The 23,885-nt window shown below is 36.2% G+C and overlaps 1 protein-coding gene across 3 annotated transcripts in view; it reads left to right on the top strand.

Moving 5' to 3' along the window:
* TYW5 (tRNA-yW synthesizing protein 5) overlaps window positions 1-21,899 on the top strand; it is a 158,277-nt gene extending 136,378 nt beyond the window's left edge. The window contains exons 1-8 of one of the 3 annotated variants that reach the window (XM_072612811.1): window positions 18-160; window positions 7,790-7,944; window positions 13,793-13,862; window positions 14,639-14,683; window positions 17,461-17,598; window positions 19,109-19,196; window positions 19,612-19,728; window positions 21,566-21,899. In XM_072612811.1, the coding sequence (XP_072468912.1) occupies window positions 86-160; window positions 7,790-7,944; window positions 13,793-13,862; window positions 14,639-14,683; window positions 17,461-17,598; window positions 19,109-19,196; window positions 19,612-19,728; window positions 21,566-21,822 (945 nt within the window). In that variant the 5' untranslated portion in view covers window positions 18-85 and the 3' untranslated portion in view covers window positions 21,823-21,899. Of the gene's footprint in view, window positions 1-17; window positions 161-7,789; window positions 7,945-13,792; window positions 13,863-14,638; window positions 14,684-17,460; window positions 17,599-19,108; window positions 19,197-19,611; window positions 19,729-21,565 lie in introns of those variants that run through there. The other 2 variants (XM_072612813.1, XM_072612812.1) reach the window with 2 other exon arrangements.
* Window positions 21,900-23,885: the final 1,986 nt, after the last annotated feature.

Genomic DNA, 23,885 nt, shown 5'->3' with positions numbered 1-23,885 from the left:
CTGTTTCCGGGCGGACTGGGAGGACCGGAAGTGGCCTAAAGCCGGAAATGAAGTGAGGGGGACCCTGAGTAGTCACTCGGGTGCTATGGCGAGCCGCATCCCAGTCCCTCAGCTCCAGGGCGTCACGCGCGAAGAGTTCCTGCAGCGCATTTATCCGCAGGTGAGGCCCCCAGGCGCGCGTGGGGAGCAGGAAGCGGCCGCTGACTTTACTCCTCCGTGGCCGACTTGGGCTCTGGCATCGCAGTCCCTCCGGTGGGGGCAAGATGCGAGGGGCTTGCATGGCTCCCGCAGCCCCTGGCGGCGGCTCTGTTAACGAGCTAATTACGTAATTATCTAGAAGCAGCCTCGCTTCAGGTGTGATGCAGTTCGAATGCCAAACTCTGGGATGGGGTGGACCGAGTGCTAGAGTGGTTCCAGGGGGACTTAGTGGCCGGGCAAGGCACTGAACTTCTCCGAACCTCACTTCTCTTATTTGCGAGATAGGAAATAAAATGGCGCCCGCCTGACAGGGTTGTGGTGGAGCTCAAATGAGCTAATACGTGTAAGTGCTTTGCAGACCTTGAAACTGTAGAATGTCAGTTCTCGACCCCGGTGTCTCCTGGGCTGCAGCTTGCGGCTCCGGTGGAGTCGCGGCTGCTCTGGCTCCCCCTGGCGGCGGGGAGGGCGCTCTGCAGCCTTCTCGCCTTGCTGCACACGTTCTGTTCCACCTGCAGGAGCTCTTCAATCTTTGGGCGCTTTTGAGGGTTTGCGAAGTACTGTTTACATCTGCGGTGGGCAGGATGGAGCAGTGATCAGGATTGAGCAATGGATTTGAAGTCGAGAAGACCCGAGTTCAAATCCTGCCTCCTACACTGCGTTAACTGTGTGACCCGGGGCAACTCGTTTAACCGCTGCGTGCCTCAGTTTCCTCATCTGTAAAGTGGGAATAATAGCAGAACCCAACTCCCAAGGTTGTGATGGGGATAAAATTGGGTATTTTTAAAGCACTTTGCTGACCTTAAAGTACTACATACATGCTAGCTGTTACTATATTCGGACAATTTCTGTGTCTCATGTAGTAAGTGAGCTCCGTTTCTGTTGCTCAGGTAGGAATAGTTCAGGCAGCTAGATGACCCCGTGCGTAGAGCACTGGGTTGGAATATGGAGGACTCACCTTCATGAGTTCACATCTGGTCTCTGACACTTGCTCGCCGAGTGAACCTGTGCAAGTCACTTAACCCTGTGTGCCTCCTCCTCCCCAAAATGAGGTGACAAAGAGCCTGAAAGGACCAAACAGGAATAGTTCATCCTTTTCCCCTCCCCATTTTCATGGTGCCTTCCCTGCAAAATTACTTTTCATTTACTCTATATCTTGTAAATTTCTCCTCAATTAGAATATGAGTTCATTATAAGCAGGGATCAATGTTTTTCTTTTTCTTTTGTATTCTCAAGGCTTACTGCAGGGCCTGCCACATAATAAAGGCAAATAAATGCTTGTTGATTGTCATCTTCAGGACCCATATGCATGTTTAAGTTAATGAAACACATGTCCTTATTTCAGTCAGTAAGCATTTATTAAGCACTTAATATGTTAGCAGGCACTGTGCTAAACCTTTGGAGAATTTAAGGAAAAAAAGAAACAATTCTTGCTATATATTCTAATTAGGGAGACAACATGTATACAAATGAACATATACAAAATGAATACAAGGTAATTTTGGGAAGGGGACCCCTAGTAGCCAGTGGTACCAAGGGAAAGCTTGATAAAGGAGTTAGTATTTAAGTCTTGGAGGAAAAGGATTTTGAGACTAAAGGAGGGAGAGTATTCTAGGATTGGAAGCGACTGGTTCAAAGACAAGGAGACATGAAGTATTTTGTTAGTGGCCAATATAACTAGATCACAAAGTGCCAAGGGAAGAGAATGTGTAAGAAGACTAGAAAGGCAGGAAAAGACCAGTTTATGAAGAATTTTAAATGTCAAAAAGTTTATATTTTATTTTAGGGCAGTTGGGAGTGTATGATGTGACCAGACCTACACTTTAGGAAAATCACTTGAGAAGCTCTGAAAAGGATGAATTAGAGAAGGGAGAAGGCTAAGGCAGAAAATCTAAATAGGAGATTTTACCATAGGAATGTCTGTATGAGTGGGAAGAAAAGATATGCTGGAAATTATGGAGATAGAAGAGGCAGGTAGGTGGGGATAGGTTGGCAGGACTGGAGTTAAGAAGACATCTTCTTGAGTTCAAATCTGGCCTCAGACACTTAGTAGCTATGTGACCCTGGGCAAGTCACTTAACCCTGTTTGCTTCAGTTCCTCATCTGTTAAAAAAAAAAATGAGCTGGAGAAGGAAATGGCAAACCACTTCTTTGTCAAGAAAACCCAAATGGGATCACAGTGAGTCAGCCATAACTGAACAATAACAAATATAGATATAAACACAATTTGACAACTGATTAGATGTGTGGGGGCGAGTGAGACTGAAGAATTGAAGATAATACTGAAATTTCTGATTAGATGTGTGGGGGTGAGTGAGACTGAAGAATTGAAGATGACACTGAAATTTCCAACCCGAGTGATTCAAGAAGTATGAATATGGGGAGTTCTAGTGTGAGGTATTAGAAAAACAGGGCTTTGGATTTAAAGCTATAGTCAGTACACATTTATTAAGTGCCTATTCTGTACCAGTCACTCTGCTAAGTGCTGGGGATACAAAAAAAAAAATGCCCAAGAGGGTCTCTGTCCTCCAGGAGTTTACACCAGGGATATAAAGAAAATAAGGGAAATTAGAGTAGAGGCGGCAGAACCTTCCAGGTGCGGAATCATTCAGTCAGCAAGCATGTATCAAGTACCTATTTGTTCTAGGCACTCTGTTGCTGTTCTGTTTTGTTCTGAAAAGAAACAGAATAGTATCTATGAAAGTAGCTTACATTCTAATGAAGAAAACAACAACTATATTCCTAATAATTGCAGATAAATAAAAAGTTTTTAAGTACAATGTAGTTTGAAAAGAAGGGCACTAGGGACTGGGACTAGGAAAGGCTTCATGCAGAACGTGATGCTTAAGCTGTGTCTTGAAGGAATGGGAGCTCAGGTCAGAGGATCCAAATCTAGAACTCTAGATAGGACCTCAGAAGCCATCTTATCCAACCTCACAGGTAGCAAGTGGCAAAATCAATATTTGAACCCAGGTCTTTCAAGACCAACACTTTCATCCCTACACCATGCTGCTCCTGAGGCAAAGGTAAAGAGGGAATTCAGGCTAGGCATGAGAGACAGCCAATGCACAGGATGGGAGATGGAGTTTCTAGGAAGAGAGAAAAGGCCAGTTTGACTGGATAGTAGAGTATGGGAGGGAGAGTAATGTCCAGTAAGACTGCAAAGATAGGCTGAGACCAAGTTATAAAGGGCTTTAAAAACTAAACAGAGTAATATATATTTTAATTGAGAAGCAAAAAGGAACCATGGGATTGAATGAGTAAGATGATGACATGATCAGATCTCCACTTAAGAAAGGTTATTTTGTTATTTACTCTCTTTCTCTCTTTTTTGGTTTATTTGTTTCTTCTTTTTTGAGGTTTCTCCCATTGGTTCTAATTCTTCTTTACAACATGACTAATGTGAAAAATAGGTTTAATGTGAAATATATGTAGAGCCTATATCAAATTGCATGCCATCTTGGGGTGGGGAGAGGGGAGAGATGGGAAGAAAATTTAGAATTCATCTTATGTAAGTGAATGTTGAAAACTAAAAATAAATATATTTTTTAAAAAAGAAAAGTTACTTTGGTGGTAATATGTAAAATGAAGTAGAGACATTATAAACTTGGGGTAAAGAGACCAATTTGGAGGCTGCTGTAGCAATCTAGAAAAGAGAAGATGAAAGTTCGAGCTAAAGTGATAGCTGTGTGAGTAGAGAAAAGGGGCAGCAGCAAGAGATGTTGTGAAGGTAGAAATGATAAGATTTGACTGCTGATTGGATACAGTAAGGCAGAGTGAGCAGTCCAGGATTGTGCCAAGATTATGAATTTAGGAGATTAAGAAGATGGTTCCTTTGACTGAAATAAGGAAACTTGGAAGAGGGGATGGTTTGAGAGGAAAGATGAATTCAGTTGGACCCATTGAGTTTGTTATGTCTCTTACATATCCAGTTTGAAATGTCCAATAGGCAACTGGCAATAAAGGATGGAAGCTCAGGGGAGAGAATGGGGCTGGATATATAGATCTGTGAATCATCTGCGTAAAAATAATAGTTAATCCCATGGAAACTGCTGATGTTATTGAGAGAGTATAGAGAGAAAAGAGGGCCTAGGACAGAATTTTGGGAAACACCCATGGTTAAGGCATGTGATACATGCATATGCTCAGCCAACAAGGGATACTGAAAAGGAGCAGTTAAACAGGTAGGAAGAGAACAAGGGCAGAAGAGTGTCACAAAAATCCTGAGAGAAGAAAGTGTTGAGGAGGAGAAGGTAGTCAAGAGGAAATGGAATAAACATTTGTATTTTGCCTACTCTGTGCCAAGTATTATGCTAAGCACTTTACAAATCTGATCATAACAACAACCCATACAAGGTAGTTAGGTTCTTTTATTATCCCCATTTTACATTTGGGGAAACTGAGGCAAACAGGGTAAATGACTTGGTCAGGATCACACAACTAGTAAGAGTGTGAGGGCAGATTTGAATTCCTATCCTCCTGACTCAAGGCTTAGTGTTATATCTGTTGCATTACCATCTGCTTAGGTGCTTGGCCAATAGCATCAAGTGCAGCAGATAAGTCAAGAAAGATGAAGACTGAGAAAAGTCCATTGGATTTGTCAGTTGAGAGATTGTTGGATCAAAACTGGAAAAGGAAGAAAGAGAAGACAGCAGGATAATGACCTTAGAAAATACTGAAGGGTGGAGAGATTGGAGGTCTCATTGAAAGTAAAGAATGTGTTTAAGAGAAATAAGGCATTGGAGGAGGTGGAATCATGGGAGTTATGGTTAGACAGAGGAATGCTAATTAAATAACTGGAATGCTTTTAAGTAATGATGAAATCTGCTGTGTGACTACCACTACACATGACTGAACTAGAGTGATGGAGTTGGGCATGAGATTTAAGGAAGCTGAAGAATTAATTGAGAGGTTAGAGATATGAAGGAACATCAGTGTGATGCTTATTATAAATGCAGGGGTTGACTTGATCAAGATGGTGAATAAAGTACTACTTGAGAAATGAGGGAGAATGACCTGGAGAGGTTATTAAATTACAGCCACTGTAATTTGGACTCCGTGGAAACTTTTTATTGAATATACTTCAAAGGAGGAAAAGTTGTTGAGTGATAGAGGTAAAGATAAATAAAGTGATAGTGGAATCCCCTTAAAGACCAGTGTGTCTGGGCGAGTGAGAGAAGGTACAGCCAGTACTGGAGAGAGGATGGCTGTGGGTATAATGTTCTGGGGGAAGCCAGGTTTCAGTGAGGTTAGTATCTGGAAGGATTATGAGCAAAAAAGCTCATTATTAAGGAGACTTTGTTCATTTTAGAACAAAAATTCCAGAGAGCACAGTGGAAGGGGGGGTGGGTGAAGTTTAGGTGGACATGGGTAGGGTTGAGATGATGAGGATGAGATAATGGGATTGGGCATAGTTTGGTACAGGAAATAGGAGCAGGTGACTAATGAATGGTAAAGCTCACAGTCTCAGAGTCAAGGGTTGGTCTCCAACCTGCTGCTGCAGATGATCCTGCACTAGAAGAAGGCTGTAGTGGTGGAGGGTGGTATGTTCCCTTCCCCACCATCTCCACTGAAAGAGAGTTTGAGTCATGCAGTGTGCCCTACATATTTGGGCATAAAATGTCAGCGATATTACTTGATTATATTTAAAGTACTCTGGGGTTCTTATCCCGAGAAATGAAAATGGCAGAAGTGTAAAATATTAATATTTCATTCTTAATAAAGTATAATACTTATGATTGAGATAAAAAGGTTAACTTTAGAAAAATCCTACAATGCTATTGTTGGAGCTTGGCTTTTCTGCTTTAATTAGGATCCTAATGCTCTGCTGTTCAGCCTCTGCCTGTGGCTTGTCTTGCATCAGTCATTATTTCTTGTACCCTTGTTGCAGCCATCATGATTTGTCCCCATCGTACTTTTACTTTTCTTCTCTTTCATTCATCTCTTTCTTTGCCCTGTGGCTTATATTTACCTGCACTACCCTTCTTGACCTGTATTTCAGCTGAGAAAAGGTTGAGCATGGGCCACAGAGAACTTTGATGTCTTTTGGATCAGTTCATTCTAATTTAATTTTTAAGTCACATAAAAAACAATCTAGATGATGCCTCCTGGATAGACAATAACTGACTTACTTTCAATCCTGAGAAACTTAAGAACTGACCTCCCTGGCATTCTTTAAGTTCCAACTAAAATTCCACCTTCTCCAGATCTCTTATTGTAGTGTCTTCCCTCTGTTAATTATTTCCTATTTATCTTGCATAAAGCTTGTTTTGTAAATATATGTTTACTTGCCTCTTTTTGTATCTCCAGTGTTTAATGCAGTGCTTGGCATATAGTAAGCCCTTAATAAATATTTATTGATCAATAGCACCCAAGTATACTTAAAGCCAGCAGAAGAGGACCAAGTTCCCCTGGTAATCATAAAGACAGGCAGCAGAATGTTGTGAATAGAGTCCTAAATTTGATGAACTGGGTTTAAATTCTCATGTTTGACAAGTATTAGCTGTGTAGTCATAGGTGTATCACAACATTTCTGAGCCTGAGTTGCCTCATTTCTAAAGGAGAAATAATAATAATACATGTAAATGTCTTTCTTACAAGGTTGTCATTAGGTATACATTCTAAGATTATATCTAAAATACTCTGCGAACTTTAAAATGCTATATAAACATCAGCTATTAGTTCTGAGGCGTTCTTTTTTTTTAAATGAAAAGCTATACTTGGCCCCTAAAGTTATAGAGTTAATAGGATTTAAATCTGGATAGGATTTTGGAAATCATGTAATAGGGCACCTTCCTTTTACAGATGAAGAAACAAACCCAGAGGAGGTCAGCTTACTTGCTGAAGTAGAAATAGAATGTAGGTCTTCTAAGTCCAAGTGTAGTAATTTTGTCACAGCACCATTGCATGCACTCAGAATAGTTTCTGATTTTATTAAGATGCTATCCTTGTACTTTAAAATAAGAATATGAGGTGCAATTACACTTTTCCCTTGAGTTAAATAAAGGCAGCTTACTAGAAGGCAGTGTAGTAGTTCAGGACTCATCTCTACTAACATTTGCTTTGTGACCTTTTGCAAAGCATTTGATTTGTCTGAGGTTCAGTTTCTTTTTTTAAAATAGTTATATAATATACTACTATCCTGTTCTGAAGGTGCTTTGGAAAGTTATACCCAATCTGACATAATTGATTGGTACCACAAAGGCACAAGATATTAGGAAAAATCACACAAGATAGTTCCATAGGAACAATGTTACAAATGGATGATTGGACAAATGATATTATAGTGAAATAGTAATGGAGTTTCCCAATGGGATGGTAGAGTGTGATGTTAGGGCAATATTACATGGTGTAGAAACTAAAACACTAAAAAACAAAATAGAGATATTGTTATTACTCAATAAGATAGTAAATTTTTTTATATCCCTATATGCCATTGGTTGGTTGTTGTCCTTTATTCTCAAAGAGGACCAAAATGCTATTAATAATATCATTAAATCATTTTTGAACCTAATTTTTAAATATCTTGTTTTATTTCAGTGATATTAAACTATAATACAATTATTCATATTCTTTTTATTTTGATAATCAACAGAGAAAGCCAGTAGTGCTGAAAGGAATTGATCTTGGGTCATGTACTTCCAGATGGACAGTGGATTACATCAGCCAACTAGGAGGAACTGAAGAAGTGAAAATTCATGTTTCTGCAGTTCCACAGATGGACTTCATCAGTAAGAATTTTGTGTATAGGTATTCACTTCTAAGGTTTATTGTGGGGATACAAATAACTTTGGAAAATATTGTAAGCATTTTTGTGCTTTATTAGTCTGTTTTGATTATTCATATATACAAATGCGTTACTGATTTTTCAAGGTCAAGGCTTTAAAAAAAATCTAAATTTATGTCATAAAGATTCATTTAAATAGGATATCCTTTGATTAGATTTCTTTCAGGGATTTACCAGAATCAGTTGAAATGTACCTTGTAAAAAGTTCTTTCTTCTACTTAAATTTTCAGTTTACATTTAAACCTGGGCATGTGGTAGGCACTCAGTACTTATTGATTGATTTTAGCCAGATGAGAATCTCTCCTTTAAAGCAAATTTCAGTTTTCTCCAGTCTACTGTAATTTTTATCAGTATTCACAGTTGAAAAATAACTTCTCAGTTAAGTCCTTCACAGTGCTATTTAGTACTAAGATTACATATTTAGAAATGGAAAGAACATTAGAGATTATCTAGTTCAGTGCTTTAATTTTACATTGATTAAAGTAATAATTGACTTTTTAAAAAAATTTTGAAGAGTGCTGTGCATGATCTGATTTGATTTTCACAATAACCCCCATGAGATGGGTTGTGCAAATATTGTGATCATCATTTTAAAGATGAGGGAACTGAGAAGCTAAGGGACACGTCAAAGGTCATAACCTTGTGTTAGCTGGTACTCAAACCCAGGTCCCCCAACAAAATTTCCAGGTCCTCTGAATCAAAGTGCATTTATTCTTGTTCTGCTCCTTATAAAGAGTATAAAGTAGCCCGTTACTATTTTTATATAGTAAAGGAATAGTTATATAAGTAGTATAGTTCAGTGGCTGACTCACCACCTTCCACTCCAGTATGACTGTTGTCTTTTTACTACCTTCATCATCATGGTAGATGTTCCCTCAAACAGTTTAGCATCCTAGTTCTTCAATCTCCATAGTTCCCTATGACCTGCTTACTTCTCATCCACTTCTTCCACAAAGGAGTGGTCACACCCTTGATGTTGCCATAACCTACAAATATTCCACTTTCATGATCCAGAATTCTTAAATTACTTTTCATAAACTTCCTATCAAAGCATATCTCTTCCTAAACCTATTCTTGGTCCTCACTGTGAGGAATGCTGGAAGAAGTCTCACAGCTACACTGCCTGGGTCCATCACAGGTGTATAATATATAATCTGAAAAAGCCTCACTTTTTCAGGGCAGGGCAAATAATAAATAAAATGCAGGGCAAAGCATTCCTTTTACTCTTTTCTAATTGATTCTTGAGAACCACCCACAGCAGTTGCTTCAAATTTCTTCTTCTCTCAAGTCTTCTGTACCATTCTTAGTGCCTTCCCCTCACAACCTGAAAGTTCCAGTTATAGTTATAGCATAAGTATTTTTTTTAAAGAAAATAAGATTTACTATTATTTCTTTAACAGGATTTGCCCACAAAAAAACCCCCAAAAAACAAACAAAAAAACCCCAACCCAACAACATTCCAGACCTCAGCCCATGGTCCACTTAATTTAAATGATATTCATTACAACACAGTTTCTTCAGGTTTTTCTGTTGTGGTGAGATTCTGTTGTAATAAAGATCATTTAAAATCAGTGGACCTTGGGCAGGGATTTGGAAAAAAAAAATTAAGGGCAAATTCTGCTAAAGAAATCTCAGTAAACCTTATTTCCTTAAAAAAAAAATCATACTGTAATTATAATTGAAACAAATGTTAACATTAATTAGAAGGAAAAGTTAAAGAAAGTGAGGTTATTAAAAGGTGAAGAATTTGTAACTCTTTTTATGTTTATGAAAAACTGCATCAAACATTCAAGCCCAGGCAATTATTACATGTCACTTTGTGCCAGGCACGAAGGTGCTGAAGTGACAAAGGTTCTTAGATCCTGACAAGACCATAAGCACAAAGAAAGTATATACAAAATAAATACTAGTTAATTCTTATGAAGGGAAGGCACTGTACTGAACAACCAACAATAGTAAGAATAGGTAACACTTACCTCGCACTTACTGTGTGCCAGGCAGTGTGCTAAGCACTTTACAAATGTTATCTCATTTGTTCCATACTGCAGTCCTGGAAGGTAGGTGCTATCGTGATCCCCATTTTACAGTGGGAGAAACTGAGGCAAACAGGATTAAATGGATTACTAAGAACTACTAAAGGCCACAGAACTACTAAGTATCTGAGGCTAGATTTGAACTCAGACCTTGACCTGACTTTTGAAAGATTCTAGGAATTCTAAAAAGCTTACATTCATAGTGACAAAATTTGATGTCTTCCTTCTAGTCTCATTTCAGATAAAGGAATTTTTGCTAATGTCTTAGACATTTGCGCTTTTAGAGCCCTAGGAGTCCTAGCTTCAAGTCCTATCTCAGTCATTTACTTATCCTGGGTTAGTTACCTGTCTCTGTGATTTTATTTCCTTATCTGAAAAATGCAAAATAATAATAGATTATAATAATATAATATTATAATCATGTAATTATAATATATAATAATAATCATTATTGTATAATAGTGCATTATAATAGGTCACCTTTATATAGTCTTTTAAGATTTATATAGCTTTATCTATGTATACATACATGCACACAAACACACAGGGTTTTTTCGTTTGTTTCATGGGTTCATAAGATTATAGACTTTGAGCTGGAAGGGGACCTCAGAGTGAGGGTCATAAGGCCATACCAGAAAATTCAACATACATCAAGGGTATCCTTGATAAAGCTATTAGAAGAGAATAGACAGACTTTAAAGGTGGTATTTTACAGACTACATCTTGCCATTATGTAGATTGAAAGATGCAGAGAATACAAGATTTGTTGACTATAAAAAACCTAATGGTTGACAGAGTAAAATGTTGCCTTAAAGAGTCTTCTTTGAAAACATGTCTCCTGAGCTTTATGTCAAAATTATGCAAAGTTCTTTAAAATATATAACAATAAAGATAACCTTGATTGACCTGCTGATAATATCAAGCAAGGCATAAAACATAAATTACCAAAGATAATCCCCACTGTCAGGGAGGAGATCTAGCCCAAGTTGAGAGGGCATTCCCTCTAGATGGTGAATTCTTTCAGATGTTTCTCTTTATCCATGAGACTGTGCTGACCATATCAAGTCTTGGTATACATTTACAATCTAAAAAAAAATTGGGTGGAAGTAATTACAAGACAAAAGCTTAATCTTTAGGCAAGTTTCTCCAGAAGGCTGGTGAAGGATAAAGTTACCAGGGTAAGGAGTTCAGATAGGAGAGTATTAAACCTCTGCTAGCTTGACTATGTCTTAAAAATAGAATTAAAATCGCTTTTCAGTTTTACATATCTCGATGCATTGTAGGATTGGACTGTGAGGACTGTGCCTTCAGATGTTTTCCTGGTCTGGCAACAGGAGAGAAAACTAGTTTTGAATTATTTTCTGCATACCATGGGAAGAGTATTTTAAAGTACCATCTTTTACTTATTATTAAAAGAAAGTTTTCTTGGTAACAGAAGTTTTGCAAGTTTTTTATTCATTTAAAAAAGTTGAAGGGAATTAGTTTCAGATCATTTTGTGATATTTCTCATATTTTCCACAGGCAAATTCTGCTAAATATTTAAACTTAGAAGTTTTAAATGCTGTCATAAGATAGATTCATTTGTATCCATGGATTTCATTAACAATATTAGGTTCAAAAATACACTGACTCAGAATTTTGAGCACATGCAGTTCCCAGGCTCCTGAAATACCATGCAGGTTCACCAAGACTTTGGTTTAGAGACAGTCAAACAGAGCTTCTAATGTCCTGAGCCATTCCTTTCTCATTAGAGTTTTAAGCTGCCAAAGCATTCTTCAATTCTTGGTGCCTTTGAATTTCTCACCATTATGGTTTTCATCTATAATAGGGCACAAATTGGATTTAATTGCTGCAGGCTTCTCTAAGAAACAGTAAGCACTGTTTACTTCTCATTAAAGGAGTAAGAAAAAATCCTTCTGGAATGATGAATGTTTGTAGCCTGTAGTTAATGATGTTTGTTTTCAAGAGGGGTAAATGCCAAAAATATAATCACATGATGTTTGAACAGTCATTATGAATTACCTTCACCTCTCGTCAGATCTTTTAAGCTGTTTAGAATTTGTTCTAAAAATATGTAAAATCCTAAATTGTTTTTTACCTGTATGCTTTTTATATAGTCATATACAGGCAGTACAACTAAGTCTTGATTATCCATTATAATAAAGCATAGATAATGAAATTCTCCAGTAATTAAAAATCATAATTTTGACAATATTGTCTCCCTACTATCAAACTACTTAACCAAAGCTGTTAAGAAATAGTTAATTGCCTTGGCACTACATATAAACATAGGTAAATATACTGCCTGCCTGAAAATGAAAATCTTTCAATATCTATAATTTTATTATGAACCTATAAAATAGAAAATACTATTTCAAATCTATAATTGTAAAACCTTCAGCAGCCATTCTTTGGTTGTAAACAAGACTATTCTGTTGACTTAGCCATGATTCAGTCACTGAATACACAGTTTTGGGAACATGTCCCCAAAAAGTATCAGTTTTGTCACCTCATGTGATTGGTGGCAAGTAAACAAAGAGCTCAGAGACAGTGCAAGTCTTGTATTGTTTCTGCCACTGTGACCACAGTCCTGTTCCTGCCATCTTGCTGTTTCCAGGGCAATACCAACTACTTAATGTGTAAGAAGCCCTTCTACAACTTGCTCAATGATTGAGAGGTCAGCAAGCCTCAGACTCAGTGTTTCCTAGCCACACAGGGACTTTTCTACAGCTGCCTTCTAAGGAAGTGATCGTGGCAGTGAGTGCACTGGACATGCTCTTTATGTATGTGCTTTTGGTGTTGTCTTGTAAACTGTTGAACACCAGTGTGTCTGAATGCATGGCAGGATAATGGTATACTCAGTGAGATATACTGGGAGCTATGTGAACCTCCAGCTTGCTTGGATGGAGCCATACATGGAAAAGCTTTTTTAAAAGCCATAGGAGCCAAGACCTTAAAAGGGGTGGATGAGAAGAATCTAAGGAACTTCCTGAGCAGTCTATCTCTTCTGTTTCATAGGATTCAACTCCTATGGAAGATTTTCCTGGTCTCATTCCCCTTAGTGAGTAGAATATTCCACCAGGAAATACAAAGTCACTGCTTCCTCAGGTCTGAGCCACTGTTGATGGCTTTTCTATATGATCACTCTCCCCTTTGATTTGGACTCTTTGGCACTCAATACACATGTAGTCACTACAGACAGCAGAGGGTCCTTGGGATTCTCTTTGGGGAGACAAATTAGTGTCATGACAGGGCTTGGTTCAGGCTATTGCACAGGAGGTGAGAAGTACCAAGCAGTCTGGGTACTTGGGTGCTTGGCCTGTAGATTGGCTTCTCTACCTAGTAACAATAACAAAAGGGGATCTTCATCTCCATTAAACACCAGTTTTCTACCAGCCAGCTAGTACCACTTGCCATGCAGTCACTACTAGGCCTGTTTCATTGCAGGAAAGGAAATAGGAGCCATGACCAGGAAACGTACATATTTTTAGTAGTGTAGAGCTGTTCCTTAAGTAGATAAGTTGGAGAAGGAAAGGTGAAACAGAAGAATTAGTTGATTCATAATTCCAGAATTTAGAGTAACATGACCCATATTTGTTCCCTAATTTAAGATTCTCCATACTGAATTGCTTACCTATAGGTTTCGCTTTTTTCTGTATCTTAAATTACCGTATACTTTAAAGTGGAAAACATTAATACTAAAAATCCTATTATTATAGCTCCTAGATCATTATTAGTTCTCTGACTAATTTCAAGTATTCTTTTGTATGTATTTCAGAACTTTGCCTTTTGACAAGTTTGTACAAAGGGCAGCAGAAAACAAGCACAAGGAGTTCTTTATTTCAGAGGTACTTGCTTTCAAACTAGTTTCATTATCATGTAGTGGTATCTATATATTGAGAGAACTGATTTTAAAACATTGCTTAGTGTAGTTAAAACAGTAGTCTACTTTTTCAGCTTACATTTTGCTCACTGAGTCTTTATTGGCTCTAGTCCAGGGGTGGAGAACTGAGGCCTCAAGGCCACATGGGACCCTCTATGTCCTCAAGTGTAGCCCTTTGACTGAACCCAAACTTTTGCATTTTGAGAAGAGGTTTATATGGTTTAGGGTTTTCTGAAATTCTTAATCAAATGTTAAGTATCAGTCTTTGAAAAATTATTTTAATGATAATCAGTCAGTGTTTATTAAGCACTTACTATGTGCATTGTCCTAAGTGCTGGGGGTATAAAAAGAGGGAAAAATACAATTTTTTTTGTTATTACAATACTATGTAATAGAAATGGAATTTTTTGTGATATTACTAAATATCACAAATAAAATAATAATTTGTGGTTTACATCTCAAAATGAAATAAAGTAAATTTTATCCTTTGATTCCTTTGATGAGTTTTACTTAGTGTTACCTACACTCATTCATTAGCATGATTTGATTTTTATATTTCTTCAGATAGCCACCAGAGAGCATTAGTAGAAAGGGTAAAACAGTAAAATTACTTAACTTATAAAAGCTATTTGACTAGATTGTTTTAAAGTGAACCTAATAAAATAACTTCTTTATTTTCCAATTCATGTGCATTTAAAAATTAATGTTAGTATAATTTCTTTTCTGGGGGTGTCTGTTAAGGATGAGAAGTACTACTTGAGATCACTTGGTGAAGATCCTAGAAAGGTGAGAATTTCAGCACCAAAAGAGCAATTCGTTCAGTAATTCAGCAGTATTCATTTAAAAAGTGTTGAACTGTGCCAGGGACAGGGGGAGAGAGAGAAAGTTTAGATTGATTCATTCCTTTCCCTCTTGAATCTTTTAGTCTAGAAGGGAACAATACAAATATAGAAACCATATTACACAATATTACATGGTAAATGCATCAAGGAGCTGAAAAAGTTTGTTCTTAAAAGGTCTTAGGGGAGATTGTGACTAACCTTGGAAGGCTTGGTTAGAGTGCCATTGAAGTGAAGTAGGGGAAGTACTAGCATATCTTTTTGCCCAGTCCCCTTGATGTTAAAAATCACCTCTTCTACCTTTGCCAAAATGAGCCATGTAGCCAAGACCCATGCAGGCCTCTTGCAAATTTTATTCTCCCATGTTTTTGCTGCTTATTATGTTGGCTCATTTCTCCAAACAAAATGATTTACCTAGTTCTAAACTTTTGAGTTCCCAGAAATCCCTCCTACAGCTAATTCTTAAAAGAATAATTAATTTAGCATAATTCTTCAACTGAAGTAAAATATATTTTTACATATAAAATATAATAATGAATAAATATAAGTGTAAGTATATTTATATCTCCGATTGTTTGAAAAATTAAGAAATGGCTTCATTGGTTAAACCTTTACTAAAGGACGAAAATTTCCTTTCTTGAGTCTCACCAAAAGAGATTTATCTGTATAACTCCCAGACTGGAAGAATAAAACTTGGTCTGCCATTCAAGGAGAGTGCTAATTATCTGCTCTCCATTGATAGAAAGGTTGGAATAAGAGTTTTATTAAGCTGGAGAGTTTAGGATTGATTTCTTTACAAATTGTTAAAATTAGAAGAGGGCTCTAGAGAGGTTATGCGATATACTTACCTAGGAGATGCAGTTCATTAGATATAGTATTTTTGTATACATCTTATAAGCAATCCTCTCCTTTTATAACCCTTCACATAATTTGTAGTTCTGATCCTGTGACTGTGGTTTAGGGAGTACCTTTATTTTTCATCCTCTTTCATGATTTATTCATCACTTTCAGACAGAGATTGTTGTTTCAACCAGCTTCTCGAACCCTTGTGTAAGTTTTCCTGTTCCTCTTATTAACTCAGCATCGCCACCTAGTGATTGGATTCCCAGAAAAAAATCGGCAGACTATATTTCTAAAGTCAGTCCATTAAAGTTGATTTTGATGATTTCAATTCAACAACTGTTAAGTACCTCATATGTGGTGAGGCCTAAGTGAAGACAGATGCAATGCCAGCTTTGTTCTCAAGGAGCTTGTGATTTAATGGTGATGAAAGGACAAGCCAAAGTAGAGGTGATATTTTAGGTGAGGTTTGAAGAAAGGGAGATATTTAACAGACTGGGAGGCAGTGATGCTGACTGATTGGTGTAAGCAAAAGAAGACTGGAGAAGACAGAATGAGAACTGAGACAGACAAAACTGTATGGTTGGAATGTAGACTACATGAAGGAGAGTAGTATGAGGGAGAGATTTGAATGCTAGAATTAGAAATTTGTACCTTCCTCTGGGGATCCACTGAAGTTTTTTGAGTTGAGGCATAACATGATCATAGTAGCTTGTTAGGCAGATTATTAAAATAGCTCTGGAGAGAATGGATTGAAGAAGTGATAGATTAAGTGCATGATGGGCCAGTTAGGCTGGGTAAGATACCACTAGAGTCTTACTTAGCTGGTTGTAGTAAAGAGTAGAGAGGTAGGGCTGGATAGGAAAGGATGGGGAAGTAGAATCAAAGGATTTGTAAATTGTTTAGATATGTTGTGGTGAGAAAGAGAGGAAGACCAAAGATAACTGCAAAGATATAAACCTAAAAGACTGTTGGTGCCATTAGCCTATTGGGGATGGGAAACCTGTGCCATCGAGGCCACATGTGGCCTTCTAGGTCCTTGGGTGCAGCCTTTAGACTGAGTCCAAGTTTTACTGAACAAATCCTTTTATTAAGGGGATTTGTTCTGTGAAGTTTGGATTCAGTCAAAGGGCCACACTTGAGGACCTAGAAGGCCACATAGAAAATGACCTAAATAGAAAAGTCAGGGAAAGGAATAGATTTAGGAGAGAAGTGATAAGCACTATTTTAAACATACTGAGGATATCCCAATGGAGATATCTAGTCAGCAATTGTAAATATATTGTACTGGAACTCCGGGGACATGTTGGGAGTAGAGACAAAGACTTGGAAATCATCTGCATAATACTTTATTATACATGAAGCCATGAGAATGGAGGAGATAACCAAGGGAAACATTGTAAAGGGGAGAAGAGGGCCTAGGACAGAACCCTTGAGAATACACATATTTAAAGGACAAGAAGATGACAACGGAGTGGAGGTAGTGAGGGTGAGGACATGAAAAAAAGATCCCTGGGTTTGGTGATAAGAAGCCAAATCAGTGATCTTGAAGAGCAATTCTTTCTAGATATAGTAGTAGTCCAGTTTGCTAAATGATTTTTGGAAAGTAAGAGGGGGTAGAACATAGAGTTTATATGATTAAATCTATTTACAGTTAAAGAAGCTCATGTAATGCTTGCTTATTAAGATGTCTAAAATCTTTTAATAGAATTTATCTAGTTGACAAAAGCAATACTAGAGAAATTGAAATATTTAAGTTTTCTGTCCTAATGGACATAAGTGTGAAGTTGTACAGATAGCTTAAGAAATCATAATCACATCATATGGTATTTTATATTAGTCTACCAGGCATCAATTTTTTTTTTCCAACATCTCTCAATTCAGGATGTTGCAGATATCAGAAAACAGTTTCCTTTATTAGAAGGAGATATCAAGATTCCAGAATTCTTTGAAAAGAAACAATTCTTTTCTAGCGTCTTTCGTATTAGTTCAGCAGGATTACAGCTTTGGACTCACTATGATGTAAGTATGCAACATAAATGTGAAATTTAAAACTCATGGCAATCCAGCATGGTACACTGAATATTAATTTGTGTAGTAATTCATTCACTTTATTGATGTTTCTTATCCCAAGATGTCTGTCTAAAAATCAGAAAATAGAAGAATCTGATGGTGGATTTTTGTTTTTGATTTTGTTTCCAATTTGGTGGAGCTGAGTGGAGACAGGGCAAGAGGCAGTTTATCATGCAGTAGTTTTGCAACACGTGTTAAAGTCAAACTTAAAATTCCTATAATATAAAGGAATAGTTTCCTGCCTCATATCACTTTGTTTTAAATTCAGCTTACAGATTTCTCAGGTGATTTTCAGCATTCTTCAGTGACATCAGACGGACTAAAATCTAGACTGTTTCATTTTAAAGATTTTATAAGAACAAGAGTCAGCTTCAAGCAGTTATAGGTTTTTCTTTATGTGTCAAGGGAATGGTTGCCCAAATGGTTTTGTCCCCTTAGCTGCTGTAGTAGAAAATGATGTAGTTTCTGATTATTAAAAGTGGTTCACATAATTGCATTATACTTGTGAATTTGTTCTAAATTTTTATAGCCATACTAAATCTTTACCTGAATATAAAAAGTAATGTGTAACTTTATTTAAATTTCAAGTAAAAATTTGGGAAATTTAAATTATAACTGCAAAATGCATAATTAGGCCCTTGTGGATAAAAAGATTAATGTTCCTCTAGTTGACTGAAAGAGAAATGGTTAGATAGAGGTGATACATATTATTTGTATTGTGGGTTTCTCTTTTTGATTAAAAAAATGCTTTAGTAGGCAAATATGTCACTCTGCATGTTAGCACTTTTAATAATTCACACCAAAAAGGGGGTAACTTGGATCAACAGGAAACTGCAAATTATATTAGTAATTGCATTGGTGAATTTTCCAGATTGACTTCATATAAAAGGAAGTTAGAAACCCTGTTTTGCCTACTTAATTAAAGAAAGTAAAGGCAGATTGACTATGTATAATAAAACTCAACAGTGCTTACTAAAAAATAACTTGCTTTCTACTGTATATTCTTTGAATTTGTCACCCTCATTTTGTCTCCTAGATAGGTAGAGTTGCTTTAATTACCCCACATTTTCTGTAGAGAAAAACTGAGTCTACAGAGAAATTGACTTAATACTGTGTTATAGGTCACCCACAGGTAAAGTGAAGACCACAATCTGCGCCTCTGTTGTTCTAGCCTATTGATTCTCTAGTCCCTAACATCTGGGCCATTGCTTTTTTTCACCAAAATCGTATGCAAAAATATCACAGGATGGTTATAGGAACCATTGTGTCCTGAATACAAATTCACCTCTCCTGTATTGTTAAGAATTTTAGGTATTTTGAAGCATGGATTAAAAGAGAACTTTGGGCTAAAGACTAGTATTTGGAATGAATTCTTGATTTGATTAATGAAATCCCATTAGTCCCAGATTTTTGTTTTTGCATTTTAAGAAGTTACTGATAGTGCTTATTGGACTTTTAGGTTATGGATAATTTCTTAATCCAAGTGACAGGAAAAAAGCGTGTTGTGTTGTTCAGTCCTCGAGATGCCCAGTATTTGTATTTATCAGGTATGTATTCTATTATACTTTAAGCCAACATTTTTGCTGTCTAGTTTATTCAGTTATATTTCTTTAGAGACCTGAATCTGCATTTCAATAGAAAAAATCTTGGAGCTTCTTTCTAATTATGATTCATTGTAGTCTCCTTTGTATAAGAGTGTATGTGTAATGATAGACTATATGAAGAACTAGATTATTGGATTCATACTTTAATTATGTTACATCAGCCTCAGTGGATGTAATGGGAGGGTAGGTCACTGAAAATTGTCTTAGGTTTCAGCAGAATAGTAATTGTTCTCCCAATGTGAACATCATAATTGCACTATATAGTAGAGAACACAGTTTCAAACTTGTATTGGTGATTGCTTTAACAAAAAAAATACAACTTTGTTAAATCTGTATTATCTTTTTCATAACTTTTCAGGTACTAAATCAGAGGTGCTTAATTTGGATAACCCAGATCTGAATAAATACCCACTATTTTTCAAAGCCAGAAGGTTTGAATGTGTTCTTGAAGCAGGGGATGTATTGTTCATTCCTGGTAAGATTTCTAAAATTCACTAACATGCTATTTATAAACAGTGTCCTTGTCCATCACTCTTGGTTTGCATTTACAGTACAAAATTATATCTTATGCTGTGTTTCCTAGATGATTGGCAGTAAGACAGAGCCTTCCAAAATTATGTCATTTTTGAGAGACTAGCTTAATTTAAAAATATATAACTAAAATTACTTTGTCATATATTAAAAGAATATATACAGCTATCTAGCAGCTTGGTAAAACTGCAGGAAAATGCCTTGATTATTTAAAATCATATAGTCTTATGAATTTTCTGCGTAGCCTGTGAATATAATTTATTTACCAATGATTTTTATATCTTACTTGTAGAAGAAATTAGTCAAAGAACATGAATATTTCTCTTCTGATAATGTTGGTCTTTTCTAATCATAATATTTCTGGTACCTTTGACATGCATTATTTTTGTGGATTGAGGAGTTCTCATTTCTTTGTACAATAAACAAGCTTTACTTTTAAAATCCATATCATCCTCATGTACTTGGTGAGCAATGTAATCTAATTAATTGCATCTGTAATTAATCTTAAAGCTTTTTAACTCAAAAGAATTATACACTCATAGTTGAGACCAAAATTTAGGGTTTTTTAATGTGTCTTATATAGTTGAATTAATATTACGTGAAAAACATTTTTGGTGACTATCTATATGCACTGTTTAGGGGGCCTCCCCCCCAGTACTCACAGTATTACCCAAAATTTAAATATCTGTGATGATTTAGTTAAAGGCTTCGTGTTCCTTAGAACAAGATAGTACATCAACTTTCAGTTGGTAGTACTTTTGTTGCATAATTTCCTCAGTATTCACAACATGATTTAAAAAGAAAAAAAAAACCTACTTTTCCCCCCTTATTTTGAAGATTGAACTGAATTTTTACATGCTATATATTTTGTGCTATTTACATCTTCCGGTGTAACAAAATTGTGTTTAAAAGTAACATTAACAAAATTATTATTGTGCTTTTTAAAAGAACTCTTGAGGGTGAGTTCCCAAGTTTCTTCTATACTCAATTTCATATTATTGAAATATATTTTGTTATAATTATTTTTATAATTGTAATTGTTAGGATATTGCTGTAGCATTTTTATATTCCTCTAATGCTGAGAGTTTTTGAGGCTCAATTGAAATTCCAGTAGCTAACCTCATATCCATTTGGTAGAGGAGCAAGTTGCTAAAAATGCTTTAGTCATAAAACTGTAATGAAATTTCATTCATCCTCTCCACCCACAAAATATTTGCCTTTACTATTGGTTTTTATTTTAAATGATCTAAAAGCAGTAGGACAACTATAATCGCAACAGAAATATAAAACCAAGAAGGGTACATTAAATGCAAATTTAACCAAGTTACAAAAACCAAATTATAACTGAAACAGATTGCTGCACTGAATCCAAGGTCAGAGATACTCCTCAAATAATGGAAATGTCCTGTCTACCAAAAGTAGGAGCTTTGATGTGGTTGTATTCTGGAGAAATGTAAACAAGTAACAAAAAACCACAGGCCCAAACTGCAGAACTACAAAACAAATAGAACTTTATTAAGCCTTTCAAGTTAAAAGGAAAATTTGCTTTTGCCAAAGGTTTGGAAAGTAAGGACTATGCCATTGACACTTTAAATTGGTTGGCATTCCACAAAAGTTAACGTGATTCTATTAAAGGCTGGGATTGTGCTAACGAAGGAAGCTCGATGTGGGAATTATTTCTTACATTGGCTACATTCAATTTGTGATATTTCACTGACATTTTGGTTTTTTTAAGTTGCAAGTTTATTTTTAACTTATATATTTTTTTAAACTTTCTCCAGCTTTATGGTTCCATAATGTGATTTCAGAAGAGTTTGGAGTAGGAGTGAATGTTTTTTGGAAGCACCTTTCTTCTGAGTGCTATGATAAGACAGACACCTATGGAAACAAAGATCCTACAGCAGCCTCAAGAGCTATACAGATTTTGGACAGAGCCTTAAAAACACTTGATGAACTACCAGAGGAGTATAGGGATTTTTATGCACGACGAATGGTCTTACGAATTCAAGACAAAGCTTTTAGCTCTAACTATGAATAAATAGTGCACTAAAATAAACTGCTTAGAAAATTCACATACATTGTACAGAAATACTAAGTAAAAAATTTTTAAATTTTTGTAAGATTCATTATTCATTCAAAATAGAGAAGTGTCATAGCCCCAGTTTGGTTGCTGAAATGATCAGGGTTAAGCTGTGTTAAGAATCGTAGGAGTTAGGGGTTGGCTTTACTGTTCAGTTATTTATATGTCTTTAGGCACATCTAACCTCTAGGCTTCATTTTCCTTATCTGCAAAATATGGTTACTGAATAACTGATCTCTAAGGACTTTAAAAATTTTTAAATTAACATTTTTATGATTTATCTGAGTTGATTATACAGTTTGGGTTCCACTCAGGTCAAGTGTTCAATGTGAGGTTAATATCTCTTTTACCTACCATTGTTTAGGGATGTTTCTCTGCCATCTGTTTTGCCATGCTGAGATGTACATCATCAGCCTTACCTAACAAAATTAGATTATATGCTTGGGCAAAGAAAAAATTATTTAATGTATCCCACATTCCAATGTAAATGAGTGTTATCAGACTGTCAATAATAGACATGATAGAATTTTAGAGCTAATGTAGTTTTAAGATCAAACTAATCTCACTCCATTTTAAATGAGGAAACTGAGGTTCAGACATAATGTACAAATTAGAGGCAAAATAGGAATTGAAACTCCAGCTTTCAGTTCATTGCTTTCTGTTATACTAACTTGTAATTATATCCATTACCTTGGATAATTGGAAATTGCCTATATTATGGAGTAATAGTTGACATTTGCCCTGTAAGGGCTATCTATACCTCTTTTTAGATTGTATGAGTGGTTTACATTACTTTGGGTTTAGATAAATTTAAATTCTTTAAGTGTATAATCTATTTTTAACTGTTATAAAGACATTTAAGAAAGAACTCTTGTACTTTTGTGTTCATGTAGTATTAACTAGGGAGGTGGAGTTAGGAAGGGGGAGCAATTATGGGTTTGGGGGGTTGTTTTTGCAGTTAGTACTACCCTGCCAAAGGTATGCACGTTTTGTTGATCACCTCAGTCCCCACCCCTTACTCCTATTGCTTCAAAGCTACATCTCTGGCTGACTGTTTTTTGGGCAGTTTCCTTACTGTCTTAATGAATTATCAGATGCCTGTCAAAAAGAAAGGAAGAATTGAGGCATTAGAAACGTTTTTTCCCCAGTCAGGACCCAGGCATGTTTTCTAGAAATGTGGTACACCAAACTGAGCACTTGAAATTTTCTTCTACCAACATTTTTTTCACCTAACCATTACTGTTTTCTGAATGTCACCTAACATCCACTTGAGAGATTTACTGTAGGATTTTTTAGTCCTTAAAAAAATCTTACGGTACAATAGTTTCTTAGCTCAGGTGGACATAGCTTGATAAAGACTAGTTGGATTTACTGAAGGATTACATATTATCTTTAGAAGTCAAGTTGTATACAAGTTATGTAATATTTATTATACTACTTCCCCGGCTGCTAACTTCTGACCCCTGCTTTAAAATCTATTACTCAGTTGGCTCCTGACTATCTTCATTCCTAATTATTGGTTCTTTTAATCCAGCTCCAGGATTCACTGTTAGCAGCTTATTTTTCTCTGCCTTAGTCATCATTGGGGAGAACTCTTGAAAATTTCCTTTGTTATAATACATTTAACATTTAATAGCTATATAGGAGAGCAACTTTTAGCCCGAGTTCTTTTCAGTTTCTAAATAAATGATAAATCCATAAAAAGACTTAGTAACAGTTACTGCCATTGAGAAAGAATAACCATTCTGCATGTGTTTGAGTTGTGTGGCACAGTAGATACAGTAACAGGCCTAGAGTCAGGAAGACTCATCTTCTGGCTTCAGATACTTATTAACTATGTGACGTTAACAAATAACCCTTGCCTCAGTTTCCTCATCTGTAAAATGAGCTGGAGGAGGAAATGGCAAACCACTTTGATAAGAAAATCCCAAATGGGGTCATGAAGAGTTGGACAAAACCAAAACAAATGGACAAAAAAGCATACATCATCCTGGGAATGATTATGAATATAACACTACTAT

Source organism: Notamacropus eugenii, chromosome 5 (assembly GCF_028372415.1).
Source record: "Notamacropus eugenii isolate mMacEug1 chromosome 5, mMacEug1.pri_v2, whole genome shotgun sequence".
Classification (NCBI taxonomy): Eukaryota; Metazoa; Chordata; class Mammalia; order Diprotodontia; family Macropodidae; genus Notamacropus; species Notamacropus eugenii.
This window is presented reverse-complemented; position numbering and strand designations above follow the sequence as displayed.